Source organism: Coloeus monedula (genome assembly GCF_965178545.1).
Source record: "Coloeus monedula genome assembly, chromosome: 18".
Taxonomy (NCBI): domain Eukaryota; kingdom Metazoa; phylum Chordata; class Aves; order Passeriformes; family Corvidae; genus Coloeus; species Coloeus monedula.
In genome coordinates, this window is record NC_138798.1 from 7,878,386 (window position 1) to 7,894,478 (window position 16,093).

Consider the following 16,093-nt stretch of genomic DNA (forward strand, 5'->3'; position numbering starts at 1 on the left):
CTGCAAGCATGGGAGCTCCCGTCTGAAAAGCAGTGCTTGGACTTAGATTTGTTGTATAGTGCTGAAAGAAAGAGCTTTTGTGAGGTTACGCAAGGGCATTTCTTGGCATTTAGAAAGCTCCTTCTTGTTCCCTTCCGAGCAAAAGTATCCATTTCTGATTCATCAAATTGCTGTCGTCCTACCTTAATTCCTGTTATTCCCATTACTGGTTCCCAAATTCAAGAACAGAAAGGCCTGGCACTTTGCATCCAGTTTTGTCATGGCATTGCAAGACTCGCATATTTCAGGCCTGAGAAATGTGGCTTTTCCTACTCTTAGAAGATCAGTTATGAATATGCCACTTTGAATAAAAGTATTGTTTCAGACTGCAGCAGGAGAACACTGAGCTGTGTTGCTTTGTGTGTATCCACTTCACAAAGAGCTACTGTAAACTCCGCCAGCTCTTTTTCTCCTCTCCCTGCTGAGTTTATAAATGCTGTGACAGTGGTCATGCTGACAACTGAGCAGAAAGGAGAAGTTCTGTGCACAGGTAACAAGCAAAAAACCCCTGTTGGATTGTATGTCATGAAATAAATGCTGAGTTTCTAGTTTCTTTTCCTCCAGTTAAAATGTGTGCTTTGAAAAAGGGAGAAAAGATTCAGAGGCATGGAGGATGGCATCTTTCCTGATGTTTACTTGCTGAAGAAATCCCTTTGTATTGAAGAGGAAAATCCTTTCAGCTCAGGCTCATATTAGATACCAAGGTCATGATACTGGTACCTGGCTATGCTGTATTCAGCGTGTTGCTCTTATTACACTGCTGGTGGAGAGGCATTTGTGCTTCTTTCAGTCTTGCAGGATTTCATTACTTCATTATGTTGAAGTGTCATTTGCTCACAGATGTGTCTAGGAAAAGAAATGCTGTTTGGGTGAATCTTTTTTCTGTTTGGGGTTTCTGTGTGAAAACATCTGGCTAGAAGACATGTCTGGAGCCACTTCAAGAGATGTACTCTAATTGTTTTGTAGCAGCTTGGCTAATCTGTTGGCAAGCTAAAAGTTTAAATTGGTGGCTATAGGTCAAAATAATTACTTGGACTTCGGAGCCACTGAGCAGTCTAGGGATATATGTTTTGTTTAACATTTCCCTTGAATGTAGATTTCATTCTGAGACCAGATGAAGAGAAGTGTCATTTGTTGATGCTTGTTTATGTCTGTAATACCTTAGAAACGCCAAATACCTTTTACCAATTTCATCTTTTGTTCTTCCCCTGGTGCGTGTAATGCTGTCAGGTGGGTTGATTCTCCCCCTCATCTTTGTGGATGTGCTGTTTTGTTGCTTGGTTGGGCTGAAGAGTCAGCACTTACTAGGGATAGGGTAACTTTTTATAGGTTAAAGTAATTTTATTAAGGTTAGGGCTACAAAGGATAGACTGGCATCTGCTGGACTTTTTATTCTTCCCAAAAGAGCTTTTGCTGGTCACTCTGGAAGACAGTACAGAAGCTGATGGAGCCCAGATGCCAACCCACACAGAAGGCCCTTTGCTAGCTTGTAAATGTAGTGGATTTTGTCCAGCACTGTCTTACACAGATTACCAGACCTTTCCCACAAAGGCGGATGGTTCTTGTGAAGTTTTAAGAAGTCTTTGTTCTTACCCTTCAGCAAGAAACCCTGAGCACAAGAACCCTCTGGACATTTACTATTTCTGGTTCTTGTGAATTCTGTTTTGAAATGAAATGTGATTTATGGAAATAAAGATAATGATGTGTTTGTGTACAGATTTTTCTTTACTGTTTTAAACAAGCTTTCCTAGTATGTTTAGGTAGCTGCAATTGCCAAATCATTGTGGTGCTAGTGTTCATTATTCCAAATTTGTTAGTCACCAAAACAGTGACAACAGCTACTTACTGGGCTTGTGTGGTGGTTGCTGGATGTAAGAATATCATAAAAGAGAAAGCAGGTATATTGTCCAGGATCTTGAAGCCCAAAACTTCTGTTTGAGGTAGTGGTTTCTTAACTATTACTGCCAAATTTGAGCTCCATCACATTACACAGTGGTGCAAACTTGATCCAGATCAGGCAGAAGCACATAACCCTATTTCTATAAAACTGTGGAATGTGATGTGGTATTTAGGCTATAGCTGTGGGAGGACAGGCTGTGGCTCCTCAACATAGTAAAGTCTTCTCTAGGACAGATGCCTCCTGGAAAACATTTTAGGGAAATTGGAACTGGTTTAATGACTTTGTACTGCTTCCATGTGCTGTCACCTGGCTGCAGTGGTTTTGATTTGGTCGTAAGAGCCCAGAGTGCTTTTCTTGAAGTATTTTTCCACCTTTCATTCCGAAAGCTAATAGGTGAGCTGATTGCTACACCAGTGTTATGGGCACGTCACAGTAGTTTGCTTTGGGCTGCTCTCTCCCTGTTTTACTCTTCCACCTCCCTGTGTGTCTCACCACATTGTGCAGCAAGGAGAACATTAACACATTTACTCGCTGCTTCCTCCCAGGTAACCAAGATGGTCAAGACAGTGACCACGAGGACAGTGCGGCAGGTGCCGCTGGGGCCGGACGGGCTGCCCGCCATGGACGGCTCGTCGCCCATGGGCAGCTACACAGACTCCATCGACAGGAGGTACCTGAAGAACGGGGAGCGCTTCATCACCCCCCAGGCCTCGTCCACCCTAACCCGCTCCTACAACAGCTACAACGATTCGTACCCCGAGAGCCACGAGGGCCAGTACCGCCCCTACATCGGCCACGACGGCTACGGAGACCTCTCGGACAGCTACGGCAGCTTGTCCCGGGGTGTCAGCTACCGGCCCCGCTACGCCTATGTGCCAGGGGGCACCTACCGGCCCGACGATGGCAGCTTCACCCTGCCCAGCCGGAGGGAGAACTACGGCCCTGTTGCCCAGCCTCAGGTGCCGGTGGGCAGCAGCGTTGATTTGAACCGCTCTCAGCCTGAGCGCTTCCAGCCGGAGCCCTATGGACTGGAAGATGACAACCGCAGCCTTGGAGTAGATGATGAAGGATATGAACTGGATCCGGATTACTCCACTGTGAACAGGAGGACGTCTGCAGGTGTGCCAGAGAGAGGAAGACCTCACAAAGGAAGGTAACACTCACTTGTTTTTCACAGTGCTGTTGTGCAGCTGTTTTGCTTATTTGATCATGTACATTCAAACTCTGTGATCTGGTAAATTCTGGAATTACTTGACAGAAGAACAGCCCATAAATGACTGCAAAACACACATGAAGTACAGAAGAGAGTGAGGGTAGGGCACAGGGACCCTTTCAGTGATTCTGGGCTGCTTAGTGTGCGTTGAATTTAGAAAGAAAGATGACCTTTTAGAAGAAGGCTGTTACTTTTTTTCCCTCTTCCTGAAAAAGTCTTGTGAATGCATTGTGTTGTCCCAGAGCCATCCCACACTAGCAAGGTGAAAAGAGGGATTTGTGATCTTTGAGACTCCTGACAGGTCTGGTTGTGTGCACATCTGCCAAACAAAAGTTCTCAACAGCTGGTTGAGGTTGCAGATAAGCTGATCCCTGGTGGTGAACGGGTGCCAAGCTGTCTTGTGAGGTGTGTGACAGCCTCAGCCGTGATCCTGTGCTAACCACACACCCTCAGCTGTCTGGCCAGGTTGTACTGAACCTCATTATTTTTGTCCTGCGCCTATAGAAGGGGAGAAAAGAGATCTGTGTTGCATTTAAAGTGACCAGTTACAGCTTACTTCTGGTTCAGCCCAGTTTCTGAGGAATGTTCTATTTTATGCCATGTTTTTTTGGTATTAGTTGTTTATGCTGTGTTTACAGTTGTTTGCTCTTGCATTTGAGAAGAAAACCCAACAACTCACAGGCTTGGGAAAAGAGTCCTGTTACTCAGCTGAAAGTCATCTTGTACAGACCTGAAAAACTTGTAATACTTTGTTTTCTGAGGGGTGTACAAATTTTACATGTGCCTGCTTGAAGTCATATCCTCATGATTCGTGTTTTGATATGGATTTAGTTCTCATTCTTTTCCTTTTAATTTAGAATAGTTTCCAGAGCTGTAAAGAGTCTGGATCCACCTGCCTCTGTGTGTATAGACAGTCTTTAGACTTAACATTTCTGACCTAAGGCTTTGCTGCATCAGCAGCAGTTGGTGGGATTTGTGTTGGCTTTTTTGTTCTCCTGGAGTCCTCCTACTTGGAGACGTTATGTTATTCATGCTTTCATACTCTCTTTTCCTTCCCATTTTTTGGAAGTTCATTTTAAAGCTAGACAGAATCAAACACTTCCAAATTGTCATCTGTACTTGAGAGGAAAAAACAAACAAGACAAAAACCCAGTGAAAAGATGTCAACACGTATCTCCCAGAACACCCTTTAAGTCCCTTGTGCCATCTTTCATTTTGCAGGCTTACCCAGCAGTGGAACCACGTCCGTGTTTTGTGGGGCTGAAGGAAATACCTGCACCTAGTGGGTGCCAGAATCCTGATCAATCTATCAAACTTGGATTAGTGCTCCCCTGCAACTAAGCAAGTTTACAGTTCTTGCTAAAAGAAGTCAGACATCAGTGCTTTTAATTTTTTATTAACATTTTTCTAACTGTATGCAAAATGAATAATTAAATGTATTCTTAGAACCTACTCATTTGCATTTTAAAATTTGGTGGTTTTATTAAACATCCCTTTGATTTATTGTTCTTGCAGTTTGGATAGGACCAATTCATAATTTTTCATTTACGTTTCTTTTGTTGTGAGGTTTTTTCCATATTTAATGTGATCAAGAGTCTTTGACAAATAATTAGCCTGACTGTGGCAGCAAACTTTAGCTTTTGAGAACATAAGAAGATTGTATGAGGGCCTATTCATAAGCAGTTACTTTTTGACATTTCAAAGAAATACTTGAACAATTCAATAAACCTGCATTTCAGATATGCTACTGATTTGCAAGAAAATAAGCGCTACAAGTAGTGCTTTGTAGTAGATGAGGGTAATTACTAATTTATTACTCCTCTCTAGTTTTTTTAAAATAAGTTATTCCTGTGAAAATGATTAAATGAATGTGATGAATTTATGTCACTTTTGATTTCAAAAAGTTTGTATGTGTAGAGCAGGTTTAACAACTCTGTTGGGCACTGTTCTGCATTGCACCAACTTCCAGCTTGGGCCTCTCCTTGGATCCTGGACAGAATTCCTCCACTGACTGACTCACTGAGTTATTCTCTCATGTTCTTCCCAGAAGATGCTACTTCGTTAGTTAGTAGTTTACAGGTAAAATAAGAGTCCTTACTGTCAGTTCCTGTTCTGAGAGGGCTTGAGTGGAGGTTTCTCATCTGAATCTGTGCTAGTGAGTCTGACTCCCTGTGTGATAAGGAGGCAGCCCAGCTGTGTCTGGAGGGGGTCCTAGGCAAGGGGATTACAAGTACAGATTGTTCTTTTCAGCCCTTGTCTGCTCTGTTTGATCGCAGAGATAAATACCTATTGTGCTTTTCTTCTGTCATTCACCAGCCTCATTTTAAGCTACGTATATTTAATTTTAAATTGGGGAAAAATGTGCCTCCACACAAACATCTCCAAATCCAGATAAATGCAGAAAGGCAAATATTCCGTCTGTTGGCTTGTCATTGCTCGTGGCTGGGTTTTCTAATTTTCCTTTATACTGAGTCTCTCATGTAAGATACATTACTTTCTGCAAGAGTACCTGGCACTTCTTGTTCTTTGCCTCAGCATTTGCTCTGGTTTGGTGTAAGTCAGGTTGCATAATGAATTGGGGTTAGAGAAAGCATTTGGGGTGTACAGTATTGATTTAATGTTACTCAAGTTTACTTGTGAAGGTATTTACACATCTTTAATTGAGTTTATGCCCTTTTTTTTTTTATTTGGTGGGTTGCCTTTATTATACTAGGTGTTTTATTGTAGTTTTTAAAAACATCTAATCTTACCATGTCCTGGATGTTTTATATACAGTCCTATTTGAAAGAGGAGCAGGAAGTACTGAACACTTTGATTCACAAAAAACATCCCTACTCCTATTTGAATATTTCTTAATCATTAAATTGAAATTAACACAAGCTGGAAAAAAATGGCAAGTCATAATTCATCTTACTTATGTAAATAACTTCTGCTCAGCTTTTTCTTGCCTCAGTGGTGATTTCTTCCCAGAGTGGATCACTGCAATTTGCACTTGTAGGAGCATTCATGGGACATCTTTTTTCCCTATGAGCTCTGGAGCAGCTATTGCCAGTGTTACTATTCCAGACTACACAGGGTATAAATTTTTAATGTTGACTAAATCGACAACAAAACAGTTTTCTGTTGTTAAATTGTTTATAGCAGAAGCCTGATTTAAGACCCTGAGACTGTATTTGGTGGTCACTTCACAGTCCAAATTATTATTACCAGGAAATGAGCCAGATTCTAGATTAAATAACTTAATCAGTAGGTCTGTCTTGCTTCTGTTGTGTATAGACAGTGAGAGTACTGGTAGCACTGGCCATGTCTCCTCCTTCTTCTGGTCCTTTTTTTCAGTTCAGAACATAAAGGCTTGTAATTACAGATAAACTTTCAGTCAGCACTTGTGGCCTAGGTGCACTCGTTCCAAGTGTATATGGGCAACATTGGGATGTTGTCTAGTTTGGGGCAGGAGTTTATGAACGTGCTTGGGCAGGCAAAGTGGTCATTTTGAAAAATATTTGGTTTTTTCCTGAGTCTCTTCCTTACTGTGGATTCGCTCTCAGTTTGATAATATTCTCATAGCAGAAGGTGATGTGGCAGGAGGCAAGGCAACCCGAGTCAGCTCATCCACTGGCAGTTCTTAGATGTTTCCGGTTAGGGGATTTCGGTGTTTTAACCATGTTGCTCCTAACTCAGACTTGTCTCAGCAAAGGATTCACTCCAGTTTTGAATCCCCTTGTGTATCCTATCAGGGAACAGAGCCTGGCAAAAGTAGAATCTCAGTCTGCAAAGTTTTACATCTCCTCTTCAATGTTTGGCACGAAGTTTCCTACTGAAATCCCAAGCCTTTCTGGTCTTTTATCCAAAGCAGACACCAGCTGCAAACTGTAATGAATGTAGCACTTGTAGAAGTTGTTGAGGATTAAATGTTTAAATCCTTCACCTGTTTACTCAGATGTGCCTGTGTTGAAGCCATAAGGAAGATGATAAATCCACGAGCTCTCTCCCAGTTTTTATCTATGCTAGAATGTGTTTTGATCAATTCCCTGAGACAGGTGATTAGTGAGACCCATGGCATCCTAAAAACCTGGCTGCCTTGCTACAAACAGACGGAAGGCAAGATGCTTGCAGTCAGCGACTCTGGCATAGCACCAGATCTCTTCAGTCCTGTGAGTAAAGAGCTCTTGGCCTCCTGAGAGCAGTATCTGCTGAAGCTCTTGTTAGTCCTGTTCTGTATCGAGTGGTGTTTCCTTCCCAGCGTAGCTGCTCCAATGATGCGGAAGTGAAAAATCACATTTGGTCCACACCAGTCTGATTCAGAAAGAGGATTTCTTCACTCTCCCTGTGTGTAAATATGTTGGTGATTTAATGGGTGTATTTAAAGGGTGTATTTAATGCCCTGACAGACACTTGCTTTTGACTTCCTCACTCTGCCGGTCTGGTCTTCCCGCCCTCTGTTAAAGGAGAGGCGATGGGGTTTGTGGCACTTCTGCCTTGCTCTGCCTGAGCAGTTGTTCTGCTCCTTTGTAGATGACCTGTTTTGGTAAACCGCTTCCCCTGTTGTTTTTTTTTTAACCTTCCCTAGCCTTGGTCACTGTATTTAGTCATGTGAATCTGAAGTGGTGTGATACTTCCCTCAGCTGAGCTTTCTTGTACAGTTCTTAGGTTCATACAGGATCTCGGAGTTTCTACACAATAATTTGGGGTCTTCAAGGGTCAAGCGTTCAGGTGGTTTTTTTTGCTGCCAGGTACACTTATTGAGCTATGTCACTGGTGCATTAAAAGTGGCTCTTGATATTGTTTCTTCCTCAGAGGTATTGTGGAACTGACCTGTGTGGGCTTATTCCAGCAGTTGTGGGGTTTTGTTTTCATCCTTTTCCCTCCAGACAATTCACAGGTGCTGTCTTGTTTTAAAGCAGAGTTGTGATCTTATTTCATTTTTCTTTTTTAATGATTGATTCTTGACTTCAGGTATTTTCACTCATATTTAATAAGTAGTGATTGACAATTTAAAAAAAAAAATAGTGTTGATGGTACAAGACTTACGTGGTGCTCTCTCTTTTGTCATGACAGTGTTGCAATTTAAAGTCCTAACTCTCAAGTTTTCTTTTGACAAATGTAATGAAACCAAGGAGCTTTGTGTGGCAAAGGGAAGAGGATACAGCATGGTGAAGATAGGCCCATCTGTGTGGTTCTGTTTGGAAGGCTTTGTGGAATTAAAGCAAACAAACTGCGTACCAAGACAGTAATTACCTTTGTGTACTTGGGCGGATGAGGAGGAAAGAGAAACTTAATTGTGCAGCTGTAATTGAGGTGGTGCGCAGTTATCTTGTGGGCAGCTCGCAGGACTGGGATGTGCCGAATTGCAAGTTACCAAGTCAAGCAAGCAACAGCTGTGCAATTATTAAAATTAATCTTCTGCTGCTTTTATGCAGTGAAAAAGATTTTAACGTGAGGATGAGTTTGAGAAAGGAGATTTTGTTGTAGTTTTTTAATGCTGGTTATCACAAATTTGCATTTGTAAAAACAGAATTTTGAGGAGTAGCTAAGGGGTTTTGTTCCTCCTTCTGCCCTGTCTGCATTCACAAAATCGTTCCAATGTTGTTGCTTTCTGCTTGGAGTGATGGAAACAGCTTTGTTCTGTAACAGAAAATACGGCTGTCCAGACAGTGTAAATGACTGTGTAGAGCAACTGCTGAATTATACATACACAAATAATTGCATCAATAAAAGGGTTTCTTCAGATTCATTCTGAGTTTTGGATACTTGCCCATTTTTATCCTTTCATTCAGTTTATGGTTTAGAACAGCAATTAAAGCAACGTAAAGTCAGGAGAGGCGCTTTTAACATTAAAAGCGTTAATTGTACAAGACTAAGTTCAGTCTCCACCTCTGGTTGCTCTTCTCCCCAGAGCCCAGTTTAATTAGCAGTCCCTTTGGGATGACAGCAAGCTCCATTTTCTTCCTGCCTTCTGATAATCTATACTTCAGCATGGCATCAGAAATGGTTCAATAGCATCACTCGGTGCTTCAGATGAGAGATTTTAAGAAGCATTTTGTAGCAATTAAAACTACTTTCTTGACTGAGCTAACTGCAATACTGAGACAGTAGCAAACCTGTCCAGGGAAAAAACGTAAAGCAAAAGGCTTCTGCTGGTTTGAAAAAATACATATACGAGAGGGTGGTTTATGGTAACATCAATTAAGAGTAGTGTTTAGAGTACACTTGTTTGAGCATCAGCATGGAAATGTAGTGGAACTTGTCAGACTTGCTGAAATATGTCCGTGGTCTCTGTCCAGGCCTTGAATGCCTTTAATTAGAGTTTTGGTTTGTTGCAGAAGTAACAGCATTAATGAAGATCAGTGTTTCCTACTAAATGTAATCCAACTCTGTTGTAATTGCTTTGCTGAGTGACCAAAATGAAAGCAATCTGTTTGATGGCTTGCAGTTCCTGTCATCATTTCATTGCTAGCCAAACGCTGTACTGGAGTCCCATCACTGCTGAGAACTCAGTGATGGTTAATTTTCAAGTTACTACAAATAAACTATTGGCAATTGTACATATGCTGTCTCATATGCTGTTTGTGGTATTAAAATGTTTGCTCATGGCTGAAATCTCCATATTGAGTCAGAGTTACAAAGCGTTTCAACGTGCTTTTTTTTCCTTTTTTCCCCTTTCTTTGTCTTGGGACCGCTGCTCCTCACAGGGGCTACGACGACCCCATTGAGACAGAGATGGTTGAAGAGAGGATTCCGTACCTGCACGGCGGCTACGCGGCGCCGCTGGCGCAGCCGGAGCGGGGGAGCATGGCCAGCATTGACCGGCTGGGGAAGCGCTCCCCGTCCATCGACAGCATCCGCAAGGACCCGCGCTGGAGGGACCCCGACCTGCCCGAGGTCATCGCCATGCTCAGCCACCCCATCGACCCCGTCAAGTCCAACGCCGCCGCCTACCTGCAGCACCTGTGCTACGAGAACGACAAAATCAAAAAGGACGTGAGGCACCTTAAAGGGATCCCTATCCTGGTGGGCCTGCTGGATCATCCCAAGCCTGAGGTCCATCGTAAGGCCTGTGGGGCTCTCAGAAACATCTCCTACGGGAAGGATAATGAAAACAAAGTGGCTATAAAGAACTGTGATGGGATCCCTGCATTGATCAGGCTGTTGCGAAAAACAAACGACATGGAAGTCAGAGAGCTAATTACAGGTCAGTGTCTGGTTTCGTTAATGAGTTAGTCTTTACAACAGTCCTTTCAGCTTCAGGAACAAGAATTTCTGGAGATTAGAGCATTGAAGGAGAATTTAGATCACTGGCTGCAGCTGTTCTCTAGCTGCACCAAGTTTGTGGTGTGAGAGCCTGACACGTGCCTGTCAGGAGGGGGATCAGGATCATCGTCTCAGTGTGTGTGATGCACTTGGGATTGATTCCCTGGCTGCTGAGGGATGGATGCTGCTCCTTGGGTGTAGCATGCAATTGCATGTGGTTGGGTTACTGAAGCTTAAATGAATTGTAGCAGCTCCACTGACAGGTAATTTGTAGTGCACGTGCCCTCAGCATGTTGTAATCATGAGGTAAGATATGCTGAGCTAAATCTTCGCTTGTTAATCTCTTATAAAACAATCCTGCCGCCATGTCCCCACTCCCTCATATTTATAGAATAGTCTGTCTCCTCAGGAACACTTCCAGCCTGGTACTGTGGACTCTGGGGCTGTATATAAAGTTGCAGCACTTCTGGGCTGGAAAATTCATATTTTAGGGAGCATAGGGTGTGGTGTTTGTTGGATTTGTTTGTTGCGGAGGTCGGAAAAGGGAGAATTACATTTCAGGTTACTGAGTTCGTGCACACTTTGCAGGGAGTTTTCAAATACTTATAGCTCCATTATTTAACCTGTTTTTATTTGAACTTGGTCTTGGACATCATCCAAAAAGAGCTATAAAGTATATGCCAAGTTTCAAAGTTCAGCCATTAAGTGGAAGAGGGTGGAAAAGTATGTCAGCTCTTAAAGTAAGGGGAAAGATATTGTTCTTCAGTCTCCCATAAATCATGAGGAGTGAAATGGATTTCCCTTTCTCTTCTCAGAAGCCGCAGGGGATGTTTGGATGGAGACCAGAGCAATTGCAATGAATTTCAGTGCCAGAACAGAATTTTTCAGAAAGCTTTGTGAGAATGAAAATGGGTCCAGGGCTGAAACTTTTTAGCTGCCTTATCCATGTTGGATTATGCAGGTAGACCCTATTGCAAACACTGATTAAGCCATTAGAGGTAAACATCATAATTCTGTAATTTCCTCAAAAATTATAGTAGCTCTCTAAGTTTTTACTGGTAATCATAATTCTCTGAGATGAACAGTGGCCTTGGGTGTTCCAGCTGTTCTTCCTTAGCCATTACAGGCTATTTATCAAACTAGGTCTAAGTACACAGTGTTGAAACTAGCAGGGATATTTTTCCAGACTTTTTCCAGTGAGCTGGTGAAGGAGAGCTGTCTGTTTTGTCAGAGAACCTCTGAGTAGCATGTGCTGGTTGTGCTTTGAGAGCTGTCTGTGCTCTGCCTCAACATGGAAACTCTGCAGGTAGTATTTGTATTCCATTTGTTGCATTCATTTAGTATGATGGCAGACATAAATTTATTTATTTTTTAAAATAAAAAATATCTATTTATCTGCTGTTCTAGTTTAATCAAAACTCATTTCTGGGGTGCTGAGAAGCAATAAATTTATTTCCTTAGATTCAAGAAAGGAGAAGCCAGTGTATAATTTACTCTGAAGGAATATCATTATAGTGCTAAGTGGTAATCAGTCACTTCTGAGATGGCAAAACCAAACTGGATGTTTTTCCTTTTCACTGTAAATGGCAATTGCTTTGATTTCCAGTTGATTAATTAGAGTTCAAATGCATTTTATTTGGCAGTAGTTTTTGCCAATTAAATGTAGTGGTTTTATTCCACCTTGGCTTTTGTTACTTCGAGCTCTTTATTTCCTCTTACTGAAAAACACCAGGAATACTAAGGGCATTAACCTAAACAGATGTCCAGTAACAGATGATGTGCATTTAATCTCTACCTAACCAGGAATAATTTCATTCTACTTCTAAAATGATACCACCAGATCCGGTGTGACACATTCAAGTATCAGCACAGAAGAGAAGAGTATTCCAGCAATGCCTCTGTGACTGGTGCTGCTGTACTTCCAGTCTGTGTTCAAAGCTCTGGCTGATAATGTGGAACTGTCCATTTGTAAAATGAGCTCCAAAAGTCAGCAGAGAGAAACAAGAGCCAGCTTGAAGTGCAAAGGGAGCATTCAGGCAGAGCTGCTACAAAAGGACTGTGTTCTGCAGCCTCAGAAGTTCAGATCACAATTCCAGTGTTCTCCTGGTAGCAGTCTGGACTTCCTATCTGGGTGCTTTTCCCTACTGATAAACCAAAGCCTACCTTTACCATGAAAGTTTTTCAGTGTGTCTGGAGTGAAACGTCTGGGGACTTCATCATCAATGCAGTTTAGAGGGGAAAAAAAAAAGAGAAGAAAATACAACAGCATACAGCAGCATGTGTTTATTTCTTTTAACAGGCTCCAAATTCAAGTTTGGTATGACACATCGATTTTTCTACAGTTTAATGTTTCTTTAACTCAATATTGGCTGCTTTTCAAAAGCTCAATAGTAGTCACCAGCTGGTCATCTCAGCTACGGACAAATGATAAAATATTCCTGCTTTCCGAAGAGATTCAAATAATTCAAAGAAGTTTAAATAACTTAGTTATCTGAATTCAGGAGCAGTTCCAGGCTTGAAGTTTTGTTTCTCTGGCTGTGGGACGCTGCTTGCTTGCAGGACAGGAGGTACTTGGGAGTACACAGTGGGACACCCTCTTGGGAGAGGGGTTTCTGGCAAAAGAGGGCATCATTCTCATCTGATGTGAGAGTCAGTCCTTGGCTTTAGTACAGCTCTGTGGCCTCTCATTTGCTTGGTGATCTGATGCAGCAGCCGCAGCTGGGTCTGACCACTGGGTTAATGGAGTGGGGGAAAAGCCACACCAGTGAGTTAGAAACACCCAAGAGGTGGATGCAGCATCGAGGGAGGTATCAGCTGTGTGGCCTCAGTGGTGAACGAGAGGCTTGGAGTGCTGGGAGTGTGTTCCCTTGAGCACTTCCCAGGATACTCTTTTGGAGAACACAAGTTACACAACTATTTTGGAAGCAGGTGGAGTGTACTGATAGACCACTGCTGCCAGATTAAGCCAATCTGTAGATTTTTTTCTTACAGAAACACTGGTTTTAGCAGAATTTGAACGACTTCTTTGGGTTAGTGCCATCTCTGTTTTACCAGATGTTCTGGACATATCTGCAAATGGCACTAAACATGGTGTCCTTCGAGGTCAGAGATCTGTGAAGTGTGCAGAAATTGCCCTCTAAACTCAGAAGATACATTCCTAAAATACCACAGATCTCGCTTCTCTTTCTTTTTAAAGTGTGGAGTTACAAAATGTTTCCTATTTACTGCACTAAAAAAAGCTTGATTTAAGTGTTGGAGTGTCCATGAGTAAATCATGAGTAGAGTTGTGTTGAGAAATACTCCATAAAATTCTTCTTTCATTTCTTGCTAGGCTTGCAGCTGTACTGCTGTACTCTCAGTGGATCATTTTCTTGAGAAAAAGAGAGACATGAGGATTAAGTTGATAAGGAATTAAATCTGTTCAGATTGGGCAAATCTACAAAAGTTTTATCTTGAGTGATAAGGTTTTCATGGAGGAAATGTTCCCATCAGATATGCAAGGCCAAAATTCTATTACATTCTTCAGAAAGCAGACAGAAGTTGGTAGCTTTAATGAATGATTTTGTTCTTTGTGAGAACGTTTGAGTAATTTTGTTGTTTAATGACATTGCACTGATTTCAAGTGGTGCAGGATGTGATTTTTCTGCTACCAAATAGGTTATAATTGAAAAATGATTGACCTTCAAAACGCTCTACAGATGAAATATTTTGATCTAATGCTCAAATAGCAGCTTGCAGATAAATCAGCTGGCTCAGAACTCCCAACTCCTGGGCACTGATGTGCTGTGTCGGCTGCTCAGATCTGGATTTCTCTTTGAAATGCCCTGCTGTCTTCAACTTGCTGATCTCAGATGAGCTTTCTCCTTCCACTTTCTGTTCCAAAGCTTCTCAGAAGAAGGTCCTTGTTCATGGTGTGTTCTGTCACACACTAGCTTATGTTGAGGTTCTCAACTTGACCACTACTGGAAGGAGCACAGCTCCAATCTCCGGGACTTTGATACAAACAAATCTGTCAAACAAATCCCCCCAGGACCAACATGCAACAAGAATTCCTCTGGGAATATATTGCAAAGTGCTTATTTTTCCAAGTGATAAGCTATCTGGTATGGACCATAGAAAAGGAATTTAAAAAACTTTTAGTTTCTTGGTGATGTTGGATTTTTTTTGAAATAAAGCTTGTAGCTATTTTCCGTGCTTAATACGTTGAAAATTCAGGGCCAGTGGTTGAAGTTAAAAATACATAAGTACATTACTCATATATTTATGAAAAAAATACACATTGATAGTGATCATGTTCATCTTCTGAAGAGCAATACTTCACCTTTCTCTAGTCCTAAAACTCATGCAGTGTGTGGTCAAAAAGGCCAATGCTTCTAGTGAAAGTGCATGGAAAATTTAGATAACTTCATTTACTTTGTGCTGCTGTGTCAGTGACATGATTCCTCCTGAGTCCTAATTATTTGAATTAATTAAACTTGGAGTTTTAAAAATAGTGTTTCTAGCTTGTTGAAACATTAGTGTGTTACACCAGAAGTAAAAAGAATGATGTTTAAAGATGGATGTCAAATTTACAGGAATTTTATTTTGCCTTGGATTTTTTCTTATACTACTAAATGCTACAGTTGGATCTGAATTTGTTCCCTTTAATTTTCTGTGGCTGTCACTATCAGTTATTTTTCCATAGAAGTTGTTTCTTCTGGAGCGCGAAAGATGCTGGGAATTAGAGCTCTTGGTTTCATAGTTTGGAATAAGAAAAATGTACTGTCAGTGTGTTTATCTTCTATATCCTTTCTTGTGAAATATTTTCCCCATGAAGTCAGTGTTTAACCTGAATTTTTTTCTCTGTCTTTGGAACCATGGGACCTCTCTCACCCCTGCTTATCTTGTGCTACACTTCTTTTAAGTGCTGTGCAGTTTCCCTTGCTAAATGCTGTTCAACAGAGGGATTCTTTTGGGTTTCCTTATGCAGCCATCAAGGAGAATATTATAAATTTAAGTGCTTTGACCTTTTGAATAATTTGAAGGATTTGCACAGGTTTTTTTTTTAATAGTAAGGCTGTCTTTTATTCTTCTTCAGTTTGTTGTTTTGTATGAAAGATTTGAGAGATAGGAGGCAGATGAGAAATTGAAAGCTTGTAAAACGCTGGGGGAATTTTTGTCAGAGGATGGTGGAAAGGTGTTCTGTGTAACTCCAGTCCTCATTGTCTGGTAGTCACTCGCTGAGATTTACAGTCAAATTGTGTTTGCCCTAAATAGTTCATTGCATAAGTTGCAGCCAGCCTCTTAATAAAAATTCTGTGTATGTAGAGGATCTGCTTCCATAGGGGCAGGTGGTTCTCTTGGTCGGGGTGGGGTTACAGCATTAAAGCTGATGTGTGTGGTAGATGGGCAGGTTAGTGCTGCAATCCAGGTGGAACACTACTGAATCCACAGTTGCATTTAGTCTCTTGAAATAACCTCTGGCGAATGAGAATATAGGAAGAGTTTGGAGATGATGATTTTATTTTACATGCTGTGGTTGAAGGTATTGAAGTCTAGACACAAATCTCTTAAGTCTTAAAACAAGCAAAAGGTTTGAGCACTGGAAAACTTTCATACAATCCTGTAATATTAGAGCTCTTGGAAATTTTATAGGTATTTTTGACTTCTTACTTACATGTCTGCCTGATTCTTCTTAAGCAGTAAAATTTGCC

General features: G+C 41.5%; 1 protein-coding gene across 1 annotated transcript in view; it reads left to right on the forward strand.

The window, feature by feature from the left end:
• The window catches only part of ARVCF (ARVCF delta catenin family member), a 142,179-nt gene that overhangs the window by 57,663 nt on the left and 68,423 nt on the right, over nt 1-16,093 (forward strand). Inside the window, exons 3-4 of the mRNA XM_082293666.1 lie at nt 2,485-3,092; nt 9,842-10,341. Of these exons, the coding sequence (XP_082149792.1) occupies nt 2,485-3,092; nt 9,842-10,341 (1,108 nt within the window). The remainder of the gene's footprint in view (nt 1-2,484; nt 3,093-9,841; nt 10,342-16,093) is intronic.